This window comes from Dryobates pubescens, chromosome 37 (genome assembly GCF_014839835.1).
Source record: "Dryobates pubescens isolate bDryPub1 chromosome 37, bDryPub1.pri, whole genome shotgun sequence".
Taxonomy (NCBI): domain Eukaryota; kingdom Metazoa; phylum Chordata; class Aves; order Piciformes; family Picidae; genus Dryobates; species Dryobates pubescens.
Window position 1 is genome coordinate 2,820,821 of NC_071648.1, and position 19,425 is coordinate 2,840,245.

The following is a 19,425-nucleotide window of genomic DNA, read 5'->3' on the forward strand; positions in this document are numbered from 1 at the left end:
ACATCCACAGCCTCCCTGGGCAACCTGTTGCAGTCTCTCCCCACCCCCACTGGCAAGAATTTCTTCTGATCTCCAGTCTAAATCTGCCCTCCTCAAGCTTCAGTCCATTGTGCCAGTACTTGATATCCAGTTCCAATTTGCATTGAAGGCCAGGCCAACATTTTTCAGCTTATTATAATATTTTGGCTGCTTTGAAGATGAGTCCAGGGCAGATGTGGGGACAGGGAGCCCAAGGACCTGCTGTTTCTCCTTGGGTTACACTGGCACAGTTTGCTGACCCTGCAGTTTGGACTCCACATTCTCCCAAGTGGGAGCAGCCAAGGCCTCACTGACTTCCCTTGTGCACAACTGCAGTCGTGGTGAGCACATGAAGCATGGCACAGGAGTGGGACCTACCACCAGCTCTGCCTCACTGGGAGGGTGCCTCTTCCAGCCCTGTTCTGTCTGGTTAGCTCCTCCACATAGCAGGCTCTGCTTTGGCTGCTGACAACAGGCTTGTCAGGAACTGCCTGTGCTCTCCCCTGCTCTTTGGATTTAAACAAGTGTCACAGAATCACAGCAACATTCAGGTTGGGAAAGAGCCTCAGGATCACCAAGTCCAGCCCAGAACCCTGCTCTGCAAGGATCACCCCTAAACCACAGCCCCAGGCACCACATCTGAAACACCTTGAAACACAGCCAGGCTTGGGGACTCCACCACCTCCCTGGGCAGCGCATTCCAAGCCCTGACCACTCTGGATGGGGAAAAAATTATACTGCCCAGTCTGAAGCTGCCCTGCTGCAGCTTGAGGCTCTTCCCTCTTGTTCTATCACTAATGACCTGTGAGAAAAGACCACCACTAACCTCTCTACAACCTCCTTTCAGGGAGCTGTAGAGAGCCAGGAGGTCTCCCCTCAGCCTCCTCTGCTTCACACTAACCATCCCCAGCTCCTTCAGTTGCTCTTCATCAGATTCCTTCTCCAGGCCCTTCCCAGCTTCCTTGCCCTCCTCTGCCCTGGCTCCAGCCCCTCCACATCTCTCTTGTCTTGAGGTGCCCCAAACTGGACACAACACTCCAGGTGTGGCCTGTAGATAGCTTGCACAGGGAAACTGAGCCCAGAAAAGAAACCCTAAACCCTTCCTGGGGATATGGCAGGACAGGGAGTAGTTCTGATGGCTCTCTTCTTCCCTTTCCCCACACTAGATCTTACAGCAAGAGCGCCGATGGCCGGCACAGCCAGGATGCGGTGCAGAAGGACCAGCACAGCAGCTCCACCGCCGAGCTTCCTCCTGACTCAGCTTCAGAAGCCCACAGCTCTGTTTGTTCAGGGATTGCACAACTCTGCAGAGAGAGCCAGGAAGCGAAGGTGAGTGCTTCCAGCAGTTTCTGGGCCTGGTCATGCCGTCAGTGGCCACTGTCTCCAACCTCAAAGAAAGCTGAGCATACCCTCACAGCCTCCTGTCTGACTGGTCAGTGACAGGCTGGCACCCCGTTCATGTGGACTGAAGGTAATGCTCAGAACTACAGTGCCATGTTTGCAGCTTGGTTTAGACAGTGCTGCCAGAGTCACACAGAGACACAGAATGGTCTGGGTTGGAAGGAACCTCCAAAGCTCATCCAGTCCAACCCCCTCTGCAGTCAGCTGGGACATCCCCAGCTAGTCCAGGCTGCCCAGAGCCCTGTCCAGCCTCACCTTGAATATCTCTAGGGATGGAGCCTCAACCACCTCCCTGGGCAACCTCTTCCAGTGTTCCACCACACAACTTGTTCTTAACATCCAATCTAAATCTGTTTTGCTCTAGTCTGAAGCCACTGCCCCTGTCCTGTCCCTGCAGGCCTTTGTGAATTCAGAGCCATGCTTTATGCATCAAGCCACGGTCTGTCATGCTCAGAACTAGAGTGCTGTGCTTTATGAATCAAGCCCCCCAAGGTCAGGCAACAGGTCAAGATTTAATTGCTCAGCACACAGAGCATGTGTTTTTGAGGCAAGCATCAGGAATCATATAATCATAGAACTGTTTGGGTTGAAAAAGCCCTCCAAGATCATCCAGTCATCAGCAGCAGCCCAACACCACCATGACCATTAAACCAAAGCCCTATGGCCTCACCTCCAGGGCAGCCTGTCCCAATGCCTGACCACTCCTGCAGCAAAGAAAGTTTTGTGACTCTCAGAATTGTTCTGTCACCTGAGACTGGGGGGAAAAGACCAATCCTCCACACACCAACCTCCCCTCAGGCCACCATGACCCTGCTGGTGCCACAGGAGCTGAGCTGGGGCTTGTCTGGGATTCAGCTGGAAGCGTGCTGGATCTGTTTTCAGGGATGCTGGCCAGGGTACCAGGCAGGGTCAGGTATCCTGATGGTCTGGTAACATGGAATAGAGCTTCCTCCTGCCTGTGCTGTGCCTGTTCACTTGCAGCTCTCTTCCTAGTTGCAGCCAGGGTGAATACAGAATACAGAATTAAGCAGGCTGGAGAAGACCTTTGAGATCAAGTCCAACCTGTCTAATCAACTCACCCATGACACTGAGGGCCTCATCCTGGCTGGTTTTAAACACTTCCAGGCCCCCCTCCCTGGGCAGCCCATCCCAATGGCCAATCTCTCCTCCTGGGAAGAATTTCTTCCTAACATCCAACCCAGTCCTCCCCTGGTGCAGCTTGAGACTGTGTCCTCTTGAAGCCAGCTTACAGTGCCAGCTGGTGCCTTGCAGTGGGGCATTCTTTCACCTGCAGTGCCCTGCAAACAGAGTAAAGACAGACACTCATTTGTTACTTGAGAGCAGGTCACTCTGGACGTGCTGAAGCATATCCAGAGAAGGGCCCTGAGGATGAGCAGAGGGCTGGAGCTGCTCTGCTATGGAGACAGACTGAGAGAGTTGGGGCTGTTCAGTCTGGAGAGGAGAAGGCTCTGAGGAGACCTTCTTGTGGCCTTCCAGTATCTGAAGTGGGCTGCAGGAAAGCTGGGGTGAGAGTTTTTAGGGTGTCAGGAAGTGATAGGACTGGGGGGAATGGAGCAAAACTAGAAATGGGTAGATTGAGATTGGATGTTAGGAAGAAGTTCTTCCCCAGGAGGGTGGTGAGAGACTGGCAGAGGTTGCCCAGGGAGGTGGTGGAAGCCTCATCCCTGGAGGTTTTTCAGGCCAGGCTGGATGTGGCTGTGGATGTGGTGTGAGGTGTCCCTGGCCATGGTGCCTGCCCAGGGGGTTGGGACTGGCTGATCCTTGAGGTCCCTTCCACTCTTAGCAATTCTGTGTTCCTATGGTTCTGTACACGGCTAACCACTCCCTTCCTCCCCCCGCCCCCTTCTTTCCCCTCTCTCCTAACCCTTCTGATTCCTTTCAGTCTGGACTGTGGGAACTTCGAGTTTTCCCCCTGAAAGACAAAGAAGTCGAAGCTCTGCTGTGCCAGGATCAAGCAGGGAGTCAGAGTGAAGCGTCAAGCGCAGCTCTGCCCAGTGACTCTCTCTGCGCCTCGCCCCCCGCCGCCGGCTCGCCGGACAGCGGCCACCCGCCCCGCAGCCACCCCCCCGAGGAGCCGGGAGACAGAGAGAACCTCTGCCTGGGCAGCAGCAGCACCAGAAAGCAGAGGTGACAGGGAATGAGGTGGTTCATTAAGAGAGCCAACTGAGGTGGAGAAAGGCAGAAGGTAAAATCTCTCTCGTTCGCACAGCAGCTGACAGCACAATTCAAACCCTCTCCGTCAGCCCTGTGTAATCCTTGTGCTTTGTCTTGTTTTGGTTTTCTCTCTTGCTTTGTTAACAGGCAGGATAAAAATCCCAAAGGCAACACTTTTCTTCTTCCTGAACACCCCCCCCAGGAGAAAGTAATTCTTTCAAGCTGGAAGCCTAATCTTGCCACGTGTGGGGCGCGGGCGCACACCAGCCGCCGGCACCCTCCGCTCGCCCCCTCTCACATCGCCACGTTTGGTCAGGAGCCTCCTTTCTCTGGTCTGTTTGGTTCCCAGCACAGTCCTGGTGCTGGGGCAGCAGGACACGCTGCCTGCCTTACCCAGCAACTTCAGCTGAACACAGAACAACTGAAACAGCACCGGGGAGACGCAGGAGGCTCAGATTATCTTGCCCCTGCGGCGTGGCCACGGGGCGGAGAGCTTCCCCCTGCGTGAGCTAAGGGTGGGTGAGAGCCAGCAGTCTCCCAGCATCTAGCTTCAAATCTCTACTCAGCTCTCAGTAGTGCCAGGGCATGTTTCATAGAGGTGTCCCTCCAGCAATAAGATAGAACTAGACCACTGCATTTCCATAGTCCATGTATCTGCTGCTCAAGACAGTAGGGGTTCTGCTTCAGCACTGTGGGTATGGAGACACAGAGGGGAAGAGCTGAGTCAGATCAGTGACACAGCTCTTGCAATATTGGTTGGGGTCATCTTCCTTCTTTCCTCCTTCAGTAGCTAATGAGGCTCATCCTACTCTGCTTTACTATGTTAAAGACCAAGTCTTTGTTCCAATATCTGCACAGTGCCTTGTAAGAGTCTCATAAGTATGCCAACATTTGGTGACTAGCTGAAAAGGAAAAGATGATTGATGTCCAGGAGACCAAGAGAGAGGGGGAAGGGGGGAAAATAAAAGCCCCAAAGCTTTCCATTGTGATTCTGGGGAACAGCTCTTTTAATTTCACAGGGAGGTAACAAAAGCAAGCTGTTGAAACTTGCATCCAAGACAACAGCAGAGTTTGGAATGTATCTACCTGCCACCCCCCCAGTGGCATTCACAGAGATCAAACACTGAATGTAGCTGTAAGCCACAACAGGAAGTTCTTCTCTGTAGGACAGTTGAAGGCAATTTGATAGAAGCCTCTGGTTTGGTGCAGAGTTTCCTTCCACCTGTTACTGTCTGCAAGGGCACTGGACAGAGGCCTCAGCTTTAATGTCCATTTCAGTCTCTTTCTGGGGTCACAACGACAGGGAGGTGTAGGCTGGGCATCTGCAAACAGTTCAGTTTCAACACTACAAACTATTGCTGCATTGTAGTTTATTGCACATTCTGAGGATTTTTTTTAAACACCTTTTTTTATTTTAACACTGGTTTGTCTTAAACTTGAATCTTGCCTCAGTGGCTGATACAGTGATCTTTGATGCAAGGTTGGTTTTGTAATTAAAAGTTATTTCTATACAGGTGGTGCATTGCAGTCTCAATTTGGTGGCCTTCAGAAGCAAAGAGCCACCAGCAACACTTGCCCCCCTGGCACACAGATCTGCTTGGCCCAAGGAGCAAAGGAGGTTAGGGGTTGGAAAGGACCTCTGGAAACCTTCGAGTCCAAGCCCCCTGCCAGAGCAGGAGCAGAGAATCCAGCACAGGGCACACAGGAACACATCCAGACAGGGATGGAAAGGCTCCAGAGAAGGAGACTCCACAGCCTCACTGGGCAGCCTGCTCCAGGGCTCTGGGAGCCTCACAGGGAAGAAGTTCCTCCTCATGTTGAGGTGGAACCTCCTGTGCTGGAGTTTCCCTCCAGTGCCCCTCGTCCTATCCCAGGGTGCAACTGAGCAGAGCCTGTCCCTTCCCTCAGATATTGATAGACATTGATCAGATCCCCTCTCAGTCTTCTCTCCACACTAAACAGCCCCAGGGCTCTCAGCCTCTCCTCCCCAGGCAGGGCCCCAGTCCCTTCAGCATCCTTGCAGCCCTCCCTGGACTCTCTCCTGCAGATCCCTGTCCCTCAGAGCCAGAGAGGAGATTCTGCCACTTTGCTCTGCTCTGCTGAGACCTCCCCTGCAGCGCTGTGTGCAGGTCTGCAGCCCTCAACACAGGAAGGACCTGGACCGGATGGAGAGGGTCCAGAGGAGGCCACAAAAATGCTCAGGGGGTTGGAGCAGCTCTGCTCCAAGGCCAGGCTGAGGGAGCTGGGGGTGTTCAGCCTGCAGAAGAGAAGGCTCCAGGGAGACCTAAGAGCAACCTGCCAGGACCTGAAGGGGGCTACAAGAAGGCTGCAGAGAGACTGTTTGCAAAGGCCTGCAGGGACAGGACCAGGGGCAATGGCTTCAACCTAGAGCAGAGCAGATTTAGATTGGATGTGAGGAACAAGTTCTGCACCAGGAGGGTGGTGGAACACTGGAAGAGGTTGCCCAGGGAGGTGGTTGAGGCTCCATCCCTGAAGATATTGAAGGTGAGGCTGGAGAGGGCTGTGGGCAATCTGCTCTAGTTGGGGATGTCCCTGCTGACTGCAGGGGGGTTGGACTGGATGAGCTTTGGAGGTCCCTCTGGCACAGAGCATTCTGTGATTCTATGTTCTGCTCCCTGCTGCTATGAGAGCTGAAACTCTTCATCCCTGCATCCAGGGCCTCCATGGAATGCAGTACAAGGAACACAAACCTCTCAGCCCTGGTGAAGCCTGGGGTGTGTCCCCTGCAGTTTGTCTTGCTCAGGGACATGCAGTGTTGCACCCTGTGGAGCACATGCCCTTGCTCAGCTCCGGGGCTGGTGCTTTTCTCCTGTTTTTCCAGGGCAGAGCCTGTGCTCTGGGGGATCACAGTGGATCTCTGCAGCCCATGTGACTGTTACCACCAGCCTATGCACTGCCTTGTTGCTCAAACTCTGCTTTATCAGAGCATTGCAACATCTGAGGCTCCCGGGGGGTTGTTTGGCTCCCTGGATACCGTTGCAGCAGCTCTCCTGGGTTTCCTGTCAGTGTCTGCTTCGAGCCCTCCAGCTGGGGCACTTCTGGTGTAGGGTAACATTACTGAGGACAGGAGGACAGGCCTAAACAGAGCCTAATAGACAATGACAGAGTTGTCAGGCTTGGAAGGGACCTCAAGGATCATCTAGTTCCAACCCCCCCCCGCCTCTGGAACAGGAGCAGTCCAAAGCACTACAAGACATACCCCTGCTGTTACTTCCATGCATACTCTGTGGGCACTAAAAGCTTTAATCCTGGATGCATAAAAAGCTGCTGCTTAAAGCTTCCTGAGTGGGATTTAGGTGGAAAGAAGCAGCTGAGTAATTTTACTGTGGGTGTAATTGCTGCCTCAGGTAACTCTCCTAACCTGAGAGTGCAACAGAAGGGCAAACTACCAGGTTTAAACCAGCCACACAGTAACTACAGCCTGTGCAAGAAAACATTCTGCAGGGTTCCACCATCCATTAATTAGCACCCATGCTTAACCACACTCCCCTCCAAATGAATTTAGGAGGGGGGAAAAAAGGCAGAAACTGTTGGGTTACCTTTTCAGGCCAGTCAATTGCAGGCAGCAAGGACACTGCAGCTCACAGGATCAGAGGAAGATCACCAAGTCCAACCCCCTGCCAGAGCAGGAGCAGAGAATCCAGCACAGGTCACACAGGAACACATCCAGACAGGGATGGAAAGGCTCCAGAGAAGGAGACTCCACAACCTCTCTTGAGGAGCCTGTTCCAGTGCTCTGGGATCCTCATAGTAAAACAGTTCCTCCTCGTGTTGAGCTGGAACCTCCTGTGCTGCAGTTTCCATCCCTTGCCCCTTGTCCTATCCCAGGGTGCAACTGAGCAGAGCCTGTCCCCTCCCTCTTGAACCCCAGTCCTCAGATACTGACAGATCCCCTCTCAGTCTTCTTCTCTCCACACTAAACAGCCCCAGGGCTCTCAGCCTCTCCTCACCAGGCAGGGCTCCAGTCCCTGAAGCATCCTTGCAGCCCTCCCTTGGACTCTCTCCAGCAGATCCCTGTCCCTCCTGAACTGGGGAGCCCAGAGCTGGATGCAATATTCCAGGTGAGGTCTCAGCAGGGCAGAATAGAGAGGGAGGAGAACTTCTCTTGACCTACTGACCACAGCCCTTCTAATCCACCCCAGGATGCCATTGGCCTTCTTGGCCACCAGAGCACATTGCTGGCTCATGGTCAACCTCCCATCCACCAGCACCCCCAGGTCCTTTTCCCCTTCCCTGCTCTCCAGCAGCTCAGTCCCCAACCTCTCCTGCTCCATGGGGTTGTTCTTTCCGAGGTGCAAGCCTCTCCCTGCCCAGCTCTCAGCCTGGCTAAGTCTCCCTGATTCTGCCACAGCTGCCTTGACTGGCTCTTCACAAGGGAAATAAGAAGGCATTTCCTGGTTAAAGATGCTGCACTGACTTGTCTGATGTTTGACTTAGGCAGGGCAAGTGCCTTCTCCACAGCCAAAGCAAACCACAGCAACATGTCTGCCACCTGTGGGATTTGTTAACCCTCTCCCAAAGCAGCCTTTTCCCAGCCTCCCTCCCCAGAACACTCATGTTTGAGAGTCAGCTTGAAGGAGACTTACCACACACCGAGGGAGGGGGTGTTTAATGCAGGGACTGGCAAAGGGTTGTAGGAATGCACAGATCAAATGACAAAACCCACAGAGAGCAGAGGGCAGTTTGATTAGAGTCTTCCACAAGGGACGCGGCCTGTGGTGATGCTACACTCCTCTAGCAAGCAAGGAAAAACAACCACCTGACTGCAGTCTGGCTCCATCCAGTCAGCCTTGCAGGTTGTGCTGTGAAAATCAGCCTCCACAGAATCAAGAGCCAGGCTCACACCACTGCATTTCCAACCCTGAAAGACAGCCCCCAGGCTTGGCTTTGTTTCCTCTGCTGCTTGCTTTATTGCAGCGCAGGAATGATTCGTCTGTTCAGCAGCAACAAGTTCCTGTAATTAACCTTCCTCCAGCCCTCCCTTCAGGCAGGAGGCATGAGGGCTCTCCTGCAGGCACTGGGCCTCCTGGGACGCCGCTTGGGCAAGGCCTCACCGGTCCAGGCAGCGCTTCTGAGCTGCTTCTGAACACACATTCCTGAGGAGGTTGATGACGGACCTGGGATCCGCGCTCTTCATAATGGCGCTGCCAGAGACGATCATATTCGCCCCTGCCTGAAAGACACCAGACACCACCTCAGCAACACACAACACAAAGCCACCACCACCACTGCCAGGGTCTCCTCCCTGAAAAGCAGGTGAGGAGGGAGCCAGCTGTAAGCTGCTGTGTGCTGTACGTGTGTGGGATGCTATGCTGCAGCCACAAAGCACGGGCAGAAAAGACAGCTCTGCCCCCAAGAGGGGCGGACTCGAAGGGCCACAAGGATGAGCAGAGGGCTGGAGCTCCTCCCCTGTAAGGGCAGACTGAGAGTTGGGGCTGTTCAGCCTGGAGAAAAGAAGGCTCCGAGGAGGCCTAATTGTGGCCTTCCAGTATCTGAGGCTACAGGAAGGCTGGGGAGGGACTTTTGAGGGAGTCAGGGAGTGACAGGACTGGGGGGAATGGGGCAGAACTAAAAATGGGTAGATTGAGATTGGATGTTAGGAAGAAGTTGTTCCCCATGAGGGTGGTGAGAGACTGGCACAGGTTGCCCAGGGAGGTGGTGGAAGCCTCATCCCTGGAGGTTTTTCAGGCCAGGCTGGATGTGGCTCTGAGCAGCCTGCTCTAGTGTGAGGTGTCCCTGCCCATAGCAGAGGGGTTGGGACTGGCTGATCCTTGAGGTCCCTTCCAACCCTGACACTTCTGTGATTCTATGACTCTTCTCCTGTTGCTCCTCTTTCCCCAAACAGACAAGAAACAACTTCTCCAGCTTAGGAGAGACTTCAGTAGCCAGTATTAAACAAGGCACAAGATTAAACCTCCACAAGCAGGTTTTAAGGGTGAAAACTAACAGTCAGGATGCAGCTCCTCCTCAGCTTTATCTTCCAAGAGAGAACGAAGCTGCTCGGCACAGCAACTGGGATCGCCGCTTCGCTTCAGCCCCTGCTTACCTCTGCACACTTGTGGATGGTATCAGGCCCCACTCCTCCATCCACTTCAATATCCAGTGAGGGAAACTGTGTCCTCAGCCACTGAACCTGAGAAACAGCACAAAAACGTTGGCACTGAGAGCCACGCTCTGCTGCTGCAGCTTTGTGCAGCTTCCTACACACCCAGAGAGAGTTTCTTCACTCCATGCTGTTAGCTAGCTCTGAGCTTGGTTAAAAGAACAAAAGGAAAGAGAAGCTCACATTACCTTTGGCATCATGTCTTCCATGAACTTCTGCCCTCCGAAACCAGGTTCTACTGTCATCACCAAGGCCATGTCTATCTGATTGGCCCAAGGGGCCAACTGGTCAACAGTAGTGGCAGGCTTGATCGCCAAGCCAACCTGCAGGAGAGGCAAGACAAAACCCTTAGGATGGCAGCAGGGTTGGCCTGAGCCAGGGACAGACCTCCAGGAAAACAATTATGTGTCTGTGTAAGCACAGTAAGCAGAGGCAGCTTTAAGCAAAGATTCACAGAATCAGACAGTCAGCCAGGCTGGAAGATCAGCAAGTCCAACTGATGACCCAACCCTATCTAACCAATTAAGACACCTCCAGGGACATCAGCTCCACCATTGACTCCATCCCTGGGCAGCACATCCCAATGGCCAATCTCTCTTTCTGGAAAGAACTTCTTCCTAACATCCAGCCTAAACTTCCCATGCACAGCTTGAGACTGTGTCCTCTCCTTCTGTCACTGGTTGCCTAGGAGAAGAGACCAACCTCCACCTGGCTACAGCCTCCCTTCAGGGAGGTGTAGAGCAAGAAGGTCTCTGAGCCTCCTCTTCTCCAGGCCAAACACCTCCAGCTCCTGAGGGAGCTCCTCACAGCCCCTCCTCACAGGGCTGTGCTCCAGGCCTCTCCCCAGCTTTGTTGCCCTTCTCTGGACACCTTCCAGCATCTCAACATCTTTCTTAAACTGAGGGGCCCAGAACTGGGCACAGGGCTCAAGGTGTGGCCCAACCAGTGCTGAGCACAGGGCACAATGACCTCCCTGCTCCTGCTGCCCACACTGTTCCTTGCTTTCTTAACTAAAGCTGATGACCAGCCTCACGCACGAGGAGTGTCAGGGGCCAATCCCTGACCACCCAGCAGAGCCACGGTGGGATTCCCACTGCCAGGCCCGCGGTGGTTAGCCGAGCCGGGCACGGTGTGCCACACACTTTGCTCACCTTCATCCCGTTCTCCCGAATGTCTTTTATCAGCGCCCCCGGGTTGTCCGTAGCCTCTAGATGGAAGGTGTACTGGTTGGCGCCGGCGACGGCCATCGGTTTCACCCACTGCTCTGGCCTGGCGACCATCATGTGCATGTCTGGAAGAGGGGCAGCCGTAAGCCGGCAGGCTGCCGCCTCGGGGCCGCTCCCGCACCGCCTCCGACGAGCCACACAGCCGGCAGCCCCCCGGGCCCCTTACCGAAGAAGGGCTCCTGGCCCAGCTGCTTGCGCAGGCTCTCCACGACGGGGTGGCCGAAGGTGATGTTCGGGACGAAGTGTCTTGGGGCCGAAGAGAGAGACCCGCCCGCACCCGCAGGTTACCCCCGGCCGGGCGGGCGGGCGGAGCGGGACAGGCCGCCCGCCCGCGCCCGCGGCCCCGGCCCGGCCCCGCCCGCCCCCGGCCGTTACCCGTCCATTACATCCAGGTGGAGGTAGTCGGCGCCGCAGTCCAGCATGCGGCTGCACTCCGCGCCCAGCGCCGCCAGGTCGCTGTTGAGGATGGACGGCCCGATCCGGCACCCCGACGCCATCGCTGCCCGCCCTGCGCCTGCGCCGCCGCCGCGCCTGCCGGGACCGGGGGCGCGCCCCGGCCGCGCCCCCGCCGCGCCCCCGTCCCGCCCCGCGCCGGCCGCCGCCATCTTCGCTGCAGGGCGCTGCTCGCCCGCGGGAGGCTGTTGCCCTTCCGCCCGGTTGGGCTCGGCAGAGCCCCGGCGAGCCCCGCGGCCGGCTGCGCTGCGCTGCCCGGGAGGGAAGAGGCACAGCTGGGGGCTGCTAGCGGCCAGGCGCGGGCTCTGCGTCCCGGCGCGGGCAGCCGCCCCCCCGCGGGCAGCCGCCCCCCTCCGCGGGCAGCCGCCCCCCTCCGCGGGCAGCAGCACCCCACCCCGCGGGCAGCCGCCCCCCCCCCCCCGCGGGCAGCCGCCCCCCCCCCCCCGCGGGCAGCAGCCCCCCCCCCGCGGGCAGCCGCCCCCCCCCACCGCGGGCAGCAGCCCCCCCCCCGCGGGCAGCAGCCCCTCCGCGGGCAGCCGCCCCCCCCCCCCCGCGGGCAGCAGCCCCCCCCCCGCGGGCAGCAGCCCCCCCCCCCGCGGGCAGCCGCCCCCCCCCCCGCGGGCAGCAGCCCCCCCCCGCGGGCAGCAGCCCCCCCCGGCGGGCAGCCCCCCCCCGCGGGCAGCAGCCCCCCCGCGGGCAGCAGCCCCCCCGCCCCGCCCCGCTCCGGCAGCGGAGCAGAGCTGCCTGCGGGCTGCTGACCCCAGGGCTACCCAAAAAGCGTTCCCCGGGGACGGTCCCGAGGGCCAGCACTGAGGCCCTGCCTCGCTGCCCCGGTTGGCTGCCGCTGCCCGCTCGGCTCCGGCTGGGGGAGGCCTTTGGGCTTGTGCCCAAGCGCCAGAGGAAGGCGCACGCCCTGTGAGCAGCTGCCCAAGGGCCAAGGGCCTGAACTGAAGGGGAAGAGGAAACCAAAACCGCCTGGATTCGATGGGCTTCTGACGTGTAAAATGCCCAACAAACTACATTTTGTTAGCCCCAAGAGGCAGTTCTGGGCGGTAGTGCTGCTTAACACCCTGTGCCCTAACTCACGATGCTGCTCACAGCGCCCAGCAGCACGTCCTGCCCTGCCCTGCCCTGCCCTGCCCTGCCCTGCCCTGCCCTGCCCTGCCCTGCCCTGCACACTGCTGCAGGTGGCAAGCAGAGCTGGCTGCATGGTAGCCAAGAAGGCCAATGGCATCCTGGCCTGCATCAGGAACAGTGTGGCCAGCAGGAGCAGGGAGGTCATTCTGCCCCTGTACACTGCACTGGTTAGGCCACACCTTGAGTCCTGTGTCCAGTTCTGGGCCCCTCAGTTTAAGAAGGACATTGAGATAATGTGTCCAGAGATGGGCAAGGAGGCTGGGGAGGGGTCTGGGGCACAGCCCTGTGAGGAGAGGCTGAGGGAGCTGGGGTTGCTTAGCCTGGAGAAGAGGAGGCTCAGGGGAGACCTTATTGCTGTCTACAACTCCCTCAAGGGAGGTTGTAGCCAGGTGGGGCTTGGTCTCTTCTCCCAGGCAACCAGCACCAGAACAAGAGGACACAGTCTCAAGCTGTGCCAGGGGAATTTCTTCCCAGAAAGAGTAATTGGCCCTTGGAATGTGCTGCCCAGGGAGGTGGTGGAGTCACTGTCCCTGGAGGTGTTCAAAAAAGGCTTGGATGTGGCACTTGGAGCCATGGTTTAGTTGTCAGGAGGTGTTAGGTATTAGGTACTAGGTTGGACTTGATTACCTCTGAGGTCTTTTCCCACCTGGCTGATTCTGTGGTTAACAAACAGTCTCTGTCCCACAACAAAACAGTCCCAGCAGCACGCCCAAAGCCTTTCAGAAGGGGAGACCACCGACGCAGCGTTGCGCGAGAGGCTCAGACACAGCACTCTGTCCTTCTGCTGTCGCTCTGTATTTAGCTCTCAGGACAAGGTCTGCATAAAAAGGCTGAGGCAATGGGACGGACCGACGGACACACGGACGAGACTCGTACAGCCTGGACGCCTGTTGAACGTGACATGCACTTAAGGCCTCTAACACTATGTAAGCAGCATCGTTTTGTCTTCACGGCAGAAGCACACCAGTCCTGCTACAGAGACACTGGAGGAAAGCACAACACCAGCTCAAGTACATCCTGTGCACCGCCTGGGCGTAGCACTGAGTGCAGCTGACAGGAGAGTAACACACGGGAGCAAACAGACGGACTGCTCTGCCTGCCTGCTCCACCAACCACCCAACAGAGAGCCACCTGCCCAGCCACCTGAACGACACCAAACCACGTCACTTTGCAAGCTGCACTGCTTTCTAGCAGGGTAGGGCGTTGAAAGGAGGCATAAAGTTAGTCCTTGCTATGGCTTTTACGACTTGTGGCTTCACCGGTGGCTGGCGGGCAGGCGGAATGGAAACGTTTATTACACAGACTGAATCTCAATGAAGTAAATCACAGTTACTCTGTCTTCGTATGAGCGGAGTACCATGGGGAGGCATCTGCTTGCCATGAGGGAAGAGGCTTCCTCCTCATGGTCAGCAGAAAAAGTCAGTCTGTAAAGTGCACCATGAATTCTGCTTGTGTCGCGTCCCAGCTGTTGGCTTAGCTCACAGCTGAAGCTCTGCTCCCCGACCTGCCTGCCCTTAGCCAGCCTGCCTCGGGGTCTGAAAGGGAAGCTGTGGGGTTTAATCATTTGTGTGTGGCTGTTAGTAGTGAGATTAAGCACCTGGGATTTAGCAGGTCTTTGAGTGACCTCCCACCGAGGTGAGACTGCAGTCTCCTACAGGTAGCTGGCGCTGTGCTGAGGATCACAGGATCACATGCTGGACTACCTTTTCGGGCCAGTCAATTGCAGGCAGCAAGGCCACTGCAGCTCACAGGGGGGGACCATCGAAGGTCATCCAGTCCAACCCCCCTGCCAGAGCAGGACCAGAGAATCCAGCACAGGTCACACAGGAAGGCATCCAGATGGGTCTTGAAAGTCTCCCAAGAAGGAGACTCCACAACCTCTCTGGGCAGCCTGTTCCAGTGCTCTGTCACCCTCACAGTGAAGAAGTTCCTCCTCATGTTGAATTGGAACCTCCTGTGCTGGAGTTCATATCCATTGCCCCTTGTCCTATGCCAGGGTGCAATTGAGCAGCGCCTGTCCCATCTCTCTTCACCCCCAGGCCTCAGATATATAAATATCTATTAAATCTCTTCTATTACATCTCTGCTTAGTCTTCTCTCCAGACTGAAAAGCCCCAGGGCTCTCAGCCTCTCCTCCTAGGATACATGCTCCAGCATTCTTGCAGCCCTCCCTTGGACTCTCTCCAGCAGATCCCTGTCCCTCTTGAACTGGGGAGCCCCAAACTGGATGCAGTATTCCAGGTGAGGTCTCACCACGGCAGAGTAGAGGGACAGGAGAACCTCCCTGGATCTGCAGGAGACACAGCCTGGTTTGGGTTGTCCTTCAGGGCACACAGGGAGCAGCAGACTAAGACACTGCCACCTTCACCTAAACATTGTTCTTACACAACCAGGGAGGCTTTACAGCTGGAGCAGTGTGTATGGTGATACAGGTAGGGTACCATAAAACCAGTGGCCTTTTCAGCAATGCTTTCCCCAAGAGGCGCTGAGAGTCTCCCTCCCTCAGCAGTGCAGTGGCTGCGGAGCGTGAGCCTGGAGACGGATGGCTTTTGCTGTCTGCAGAGGCTTAATGTGCATGATCTCCCTCCACAGATCAGTGTGCACAGAACCCCTCAAAGGTGAGTGCTTGGCACACGCCAGGCAGCTGAGCCTGAGGGCCGGAGCCTGTTGTCAGGTGCGTGGTGAACTGTCCGGGCAGTGCTGCGCTGCGGCAGCGAGGGAGGTGTCTGTCCGGCAGCATTCCCAACAGCTGCCTGCCAGCTGCTCCAGGGAGAGGAGGACTCCTCTCTTTGGAGACCTGTAGGAGAAGATCCTTCAGTCTCCCCAGGAAGGCTGCTTCATGATGTCCATACAGGTCGTTAGTGCATTTTACAGACTCTCAGGATGGTCCAAGCCATTCCCCTCTGCACGATGACGCCGCGGTTAGAAACTCCGGCTGGGAAAGGCAGCGTGCGATTCCCAGAGCACAGGGTGGCTTTGGGCATTGCCTGGGACTTGGTGCTTTGTTTCACAGCTGGTTTGCAGCTTGCCTGGCTAAGCTCACACTTCAGTGTAATTCCTTGGTGCTGCAGCTGTGACTTCAGCTGCTCCCCGCCCGAGGGTCTCCACCTCGCTCTAGATGTTACACCGCTGCGGATCTCCTGGTTGCAGCCGTGAGCGTCAGGCAGGTAGAACGGAGCCTTTTGCTTGTTTGTGTTTTAAATACAGTCTCAACGTGCCAAAAATAGATTCTTTCATCAAGTTTCTGCCCTGCAATAGCCATCTTTTGTTTACAATGTCCATATAGATTTAGATTTGTACATCTAGGAACACGAAAATACCATTTATAAATATTTACTTATACATCCCTATAGCTAACTACGAAGGACAGCATCTGAGGAGCAGTTGCTGGGTGCCAGGAGGTCCACACACATCCCAGGTGTGGGTTTGGTTGGTTGGTTTTTAAGCTGTGGAGATGGATTACTGTGTACATTTTGTCAGGGCAGCCTGGGTTGTTTTATACTGCCTGCAGACCCCTCACCCCCTGCCCACCTGTGTCTGTGCACAGCACCTGCGTTCCTGCTTGCAGTACCTGCATTCCTGCTTGCAGTACCTGCATTCCTGCTTGCAGTACCTGCATTCCTGCTTGCAGTACCTGCTGGCTTGAGTTTGACAGAGCCAGCTATGTTGGCAGCACAAGGCCAGTATCTTGAAGAGCAGCCTGAAACCAACAGACAAAAGTAAACTCAGCCAAAGTCTGCAGCATCAAAACCAAAAAGGTCTCCTTGCTCCGTGGTGCTCTTCCTTGCTCTCCCATTTAGAAAGGATGGTCCCAGCTTGTGAAAATCAAGCCTTAGACTGGTACTTTCTGGCAGTGTTTTCACTGTCAGTACCAAGGTGTAAGAGCCTTGGGTTCAGCTACTCTATAGCCCTCCTCTCAAGAACACTACAAAAATAAATCTTGGGTGCAACCTACAGAGAGGCTTGGCTTGGCTTGGCTTCTCTTCCCTTCTCTTCTGTTTCATTCCCTTCCTTTCTATTCTCTTCTTTCTCCTCTCTTCTCATCTTCTCTCTTCTCTTCTTCTCTCTTCTCATCTTGTCTCTTCTCTTCTCATCTTCTCTCTTCTCTTCTCTTCTCTTCTCTTCTCTTCTCTTCTCTTCTCTTCTCTTCTCTTCTCTTCTCTTCTCCTCTCTTCTCCTCTCTTCTCCTCTCTTCTCCTCTCTTCTCCTCTCTTCTCCTCTCTTCTCCTCTCTTCTCCTCTCTTCTCCTCTCTTCTCCTCTCTTCTCTTCTCTTCTCTTCTCCTCTCTTCTCTTCTCTTCTCCTCTCTTCTCTCCTCTCCTCTCCTCTCCTCTCTTCCCTTCTCCCTCCTCCTCTCTTCTCCTCTCTTCTCCTCTCTTCTCTTCTCCTCTCTTCTCCTCTCTTCTCTTCTCCTCTCTTCTCCTCTCTTCTCCTCTCTTCTCCTCTCTTCTCCTCTCTTCTCCTCTCTTCTCCTCTCTTCTCCTCTCTTCTCCTCTCTTCTCCTCTCTTCTCCTCTCTTCTCCTCTCTTCTCCTCTCTTCTCCTCTCTTCTCCTCTCTTCTCCTCTCTTCTCCTCTCTTCTCCTCTCTTCTCCTCTCTTCTCCTCTCTTCTCCTCTCTTCTCCTCTCCTCTGTACAGGACAGCAGCCCACTCACCCAAAGAAATTGCTGAGCACAGTGCATGGCTGCCAGATCAAGGTTTTCTGGACCCCACACTCACCCACACCCCCCTTACCCTGAGAATTTGGGGTAAAAATTCTCTGTTTCTATGGTCCTGCCCTGAACTGAGAGAGATTTCACAATGAGAAACCGGCCAGTCTGAAGCAACTGGCTGACAGCTGTTTTCTGCTTTTGGGGTAATAAAGTGCTCTTGTTTGAATGACTTACTAGTTACCAGGGAGCTGAAGGGGGAAGGTATGCTTCCTCTTCCTCCTTCTCCACCCCACAAGGCTTAAACGTGAGATTCATCGAGATCCACGTCAGTCTCCCCCAGCTCCACGTGCGTGAAGCTGAAGTGCGTGGCCAGCAAGGGGTTCTCCATCCCATTGTCCTCGCTGATGTGCAGGACGGTGTCCCCGTGCTGCAGCAGGCTGGTGGTCTCCAGGCCAGCGTAGTCCTCGGTGTCAGAGAGCTGCGTGGGCGGGGTGCTCTGCGCTGTTGTCGGCCGGGACTCCAAGCCCTCCTCCTTCTCCTTCTCGGCAGAAAGCTCCTCGCTCTGCAGCTGAGGAGAGCCAGAGGTCAGGCGAGGAGAAAGAGGGAGAGGCTCACAGGAGGTCAGGGGTGGGAAGGGACCCAAAGAGACCATCGAGTCCAACCCCCCTGCCAGAGCAGGAGCATAGACTCCAGCACAGGTCACACAGGAACACATCCAGACAGGGATGGAAGGGCTCCAGAGGAGACTCCACAACCTCTCTGGGCAGCCTGCTCCAGGACCCTCACAGTGAAGAAGTTCCTCCTTGTGTTGAGGTGGAACCTCCTGTGCAGCAGTTTATATCTTGTGTGATCACAAGATATTTGTCTTGTTTGTAAGATATTTATCTTACTTATGTTTATATCTTGTGTGATCACAGGGAGCAAGTGAGCAGAGCCTGTGGTGCTTGGGGCTGTGGTTTAGGGGTGATCCTTGTAGAGTAGGGATCTGGGTTGGACTTGGTGATCCTGAGGGTCTTTTCCAACCTGAATGTTTCTGTGATTCTTTTGAAATGTGATGCTTGCTAAAGCAGTGCTGAGGCTTTGAGAGAGTCCTTCTTTAAGGATACATTTCTCAGAGAGCAGGCAGTGAAAACCTCCTGGTGAAAACTTGCCCTGCTGAGCAGTTCCAGAAGGACTACTGGATACAGTCAGTGGAAAATGGAAAGGGAAGAGGAAGGAAGTGCATTTGCAAATCAAGCATCATTGGAGAGGGTCTAGAAGTGGATGGTTAACAAAAGTGGAGGCTTGGACAAGGGTGACAGCACGAGGGACAGTGGCTTCAAATTAGAGCAGAGCAGATTTAGATTGGGTGTGAGGAAGAAGTTCTGCACCATGAGAGTGGTGGAACACTGGGAGGTGGTTGAGGCTCCATCCCTGGAGGTATTCAAGGTGAGGCTGGACAGGGCCCTGGGCAACCTGATCTAGTTGGGGATGTCCCTGCTGCCTGCAGAGAGGTTGGACTGGATGAGCTTTGGAGGTCTGTTCTGGCCTGGACCATTCTATGACAGTAAACTCATCCTCCGGCAGACACCCAGAAGATTTTGCTGTCTTCACTCAGCCCTCAGCATTCATTGCAGTGCTGGAGTGCATCAGACATTGCCCTAAAGCTCTGCTGCAGTGGTGGGCAGACCCATGAGGAGCCCTCAGTCGCTTACCTGGCCGGCGGTCTGGCTGTGGAGATCGGCCACGACGATGGCAGGCGAGGAGGTCAGCACAGGCTTGCTGGGCGGCTGGGGGCTGCTGCGGCCCTGCTGCTGCTGGGGGGCTGGAGCCGGCACGGCCCCGGCTGCTGCCTCGGGCTGGGCTTCAGTGAAGGTCACCGACCGCTTCTGCTCCACTGAAGGGTGCAAAGCCCACAGAATGCAGTATGAGAATGAAGGAAAACACGAGAGGAAAGGCAAGGAGGAAGGGGAAGGGGAAGGGGAAGGGGAAGGGGAAGGGGAAGGGGAAGGGGAAGGGGAAGGGGAAGGGGAAGGGGAAGGGGAAGGGGAAGGGGAAGGGGAAGGGGAAGGGGAAGGGGAAGGGGAAGGGGAATCCCTTCTTGAACACCTCCAGTGATGGTGACTCTACCACCTCTCTGGGCAGCACATCCCAATGGCCAATCTCTCTTGCTGGGAAGAACTTTCTCCTCACCTCCAGCCTAAACTTCCCCTGGCACAGCTTGAGACTGTGACCTCTTATTCTGACACTGGTTGCCTGGGA

At 55.6% G+C, this 19,425-nt stretch overlaps 3 protein-coding genes across 3 annotated transcripts in view; 1 reads left to right on the forward strand and 2 right to left on the reverse strand.

Moving 5' to 3' along the window:
- KANSL1L (KAT8 regulatory NSL complex subunit 1 like) overlaps positions 1-3,618 on the forward strand; it is a 72,122-nt gene extending 68,504 nt beyond the window's left edge. Inside the window, exons 13-14 of the mRNA XM_009898475.2 lie at positions 1,185-1,347; positions 3,323-3,618. Of these exons, the coding sequence (XP_009896777.2) occupies positions 1,185-1,347; positions 3,323-3,571 (412 nt within the window). The 3' untranslated portion in view covers positions 3,572-3,618. The remainder of the gene's footprint in view (positions 1-1,184; positions 1,348-3,322) is intronic.
- Positions 3,619-8,411: 4,793 nt separating this feature from the next.
- RPE (ribulose-5-phosphate-3-epimerase) lies at positions 8,412-11,457 on the reverse strand. The gene is made up of 6 exons (XM_054177023.1): positions 11,320-11,457; positions 11,111-11,190; positions 10,870-11,009; positions 9,907-10,041; positions 9,662-9,748; positions 8,412-8,788 (listed from the first exon to the last, which is right to left on the reverse strand). Exons 1-6 carry the CDS (start codon positions 11,439-11,441, stop codon positions 8,666-8,668), a joined length of 687 nt encoding a protein of 228 aa, XP_054032998.1. The 5' UTR covers positions 11,442-11,457; the 3' UTR covers positions 8,412-8,665.
- A 5,621-nt stretch (positions 11,458-17,078) lies between these two features.
- Positions 17,079-19,425, reverse strand: part of UNC80 (unc-80 homolog, NALCN channel complex subunit) — a 135,365-nt gene continuing 133,018 nt past the window's right edge. Inside the window, exons 64-65 of the mRNA XM_054177075.1 lie at positions 18,879-19,060; positions 17,079-17,752 (exon numbers count right to left, since the gene is read on the reverse strand). Of these exons, the coding sequence (XP_054033050.1) occupies positions 17,483-17,752; positions 18,879-19,060 (452 nt within the window). The 3' untranslated portion in view covers positions 17,079-17,482. The remainder of the gene's footprint in view (positions 17,753-18,878; positions 19,061-19,425) is intronic.

Coding starts and splice junctions, on each gene's coding strand:
- RPE (XM_054177023.1), bottom strand. CDS start 11,441: ATGGCGTCGGGGTGCCGGATCGGGCCGTCCATCCTCAACAGCGACCTG. Junction 10,042..10,869: donor TTCGGGAGAACGGGATGAAG/GTGAGCAAAGTG, acceptor CCTCTCCTGCAG/GTTGGCTTGGCGATCAAGCC. Junction 8,789..9,661: donor CCATCCACAAGTGTGCAGAG/GTAAGCAGGGGC, acceptor GGTGTCTTTCAG/GCAGGGGCGAATATGATCGT.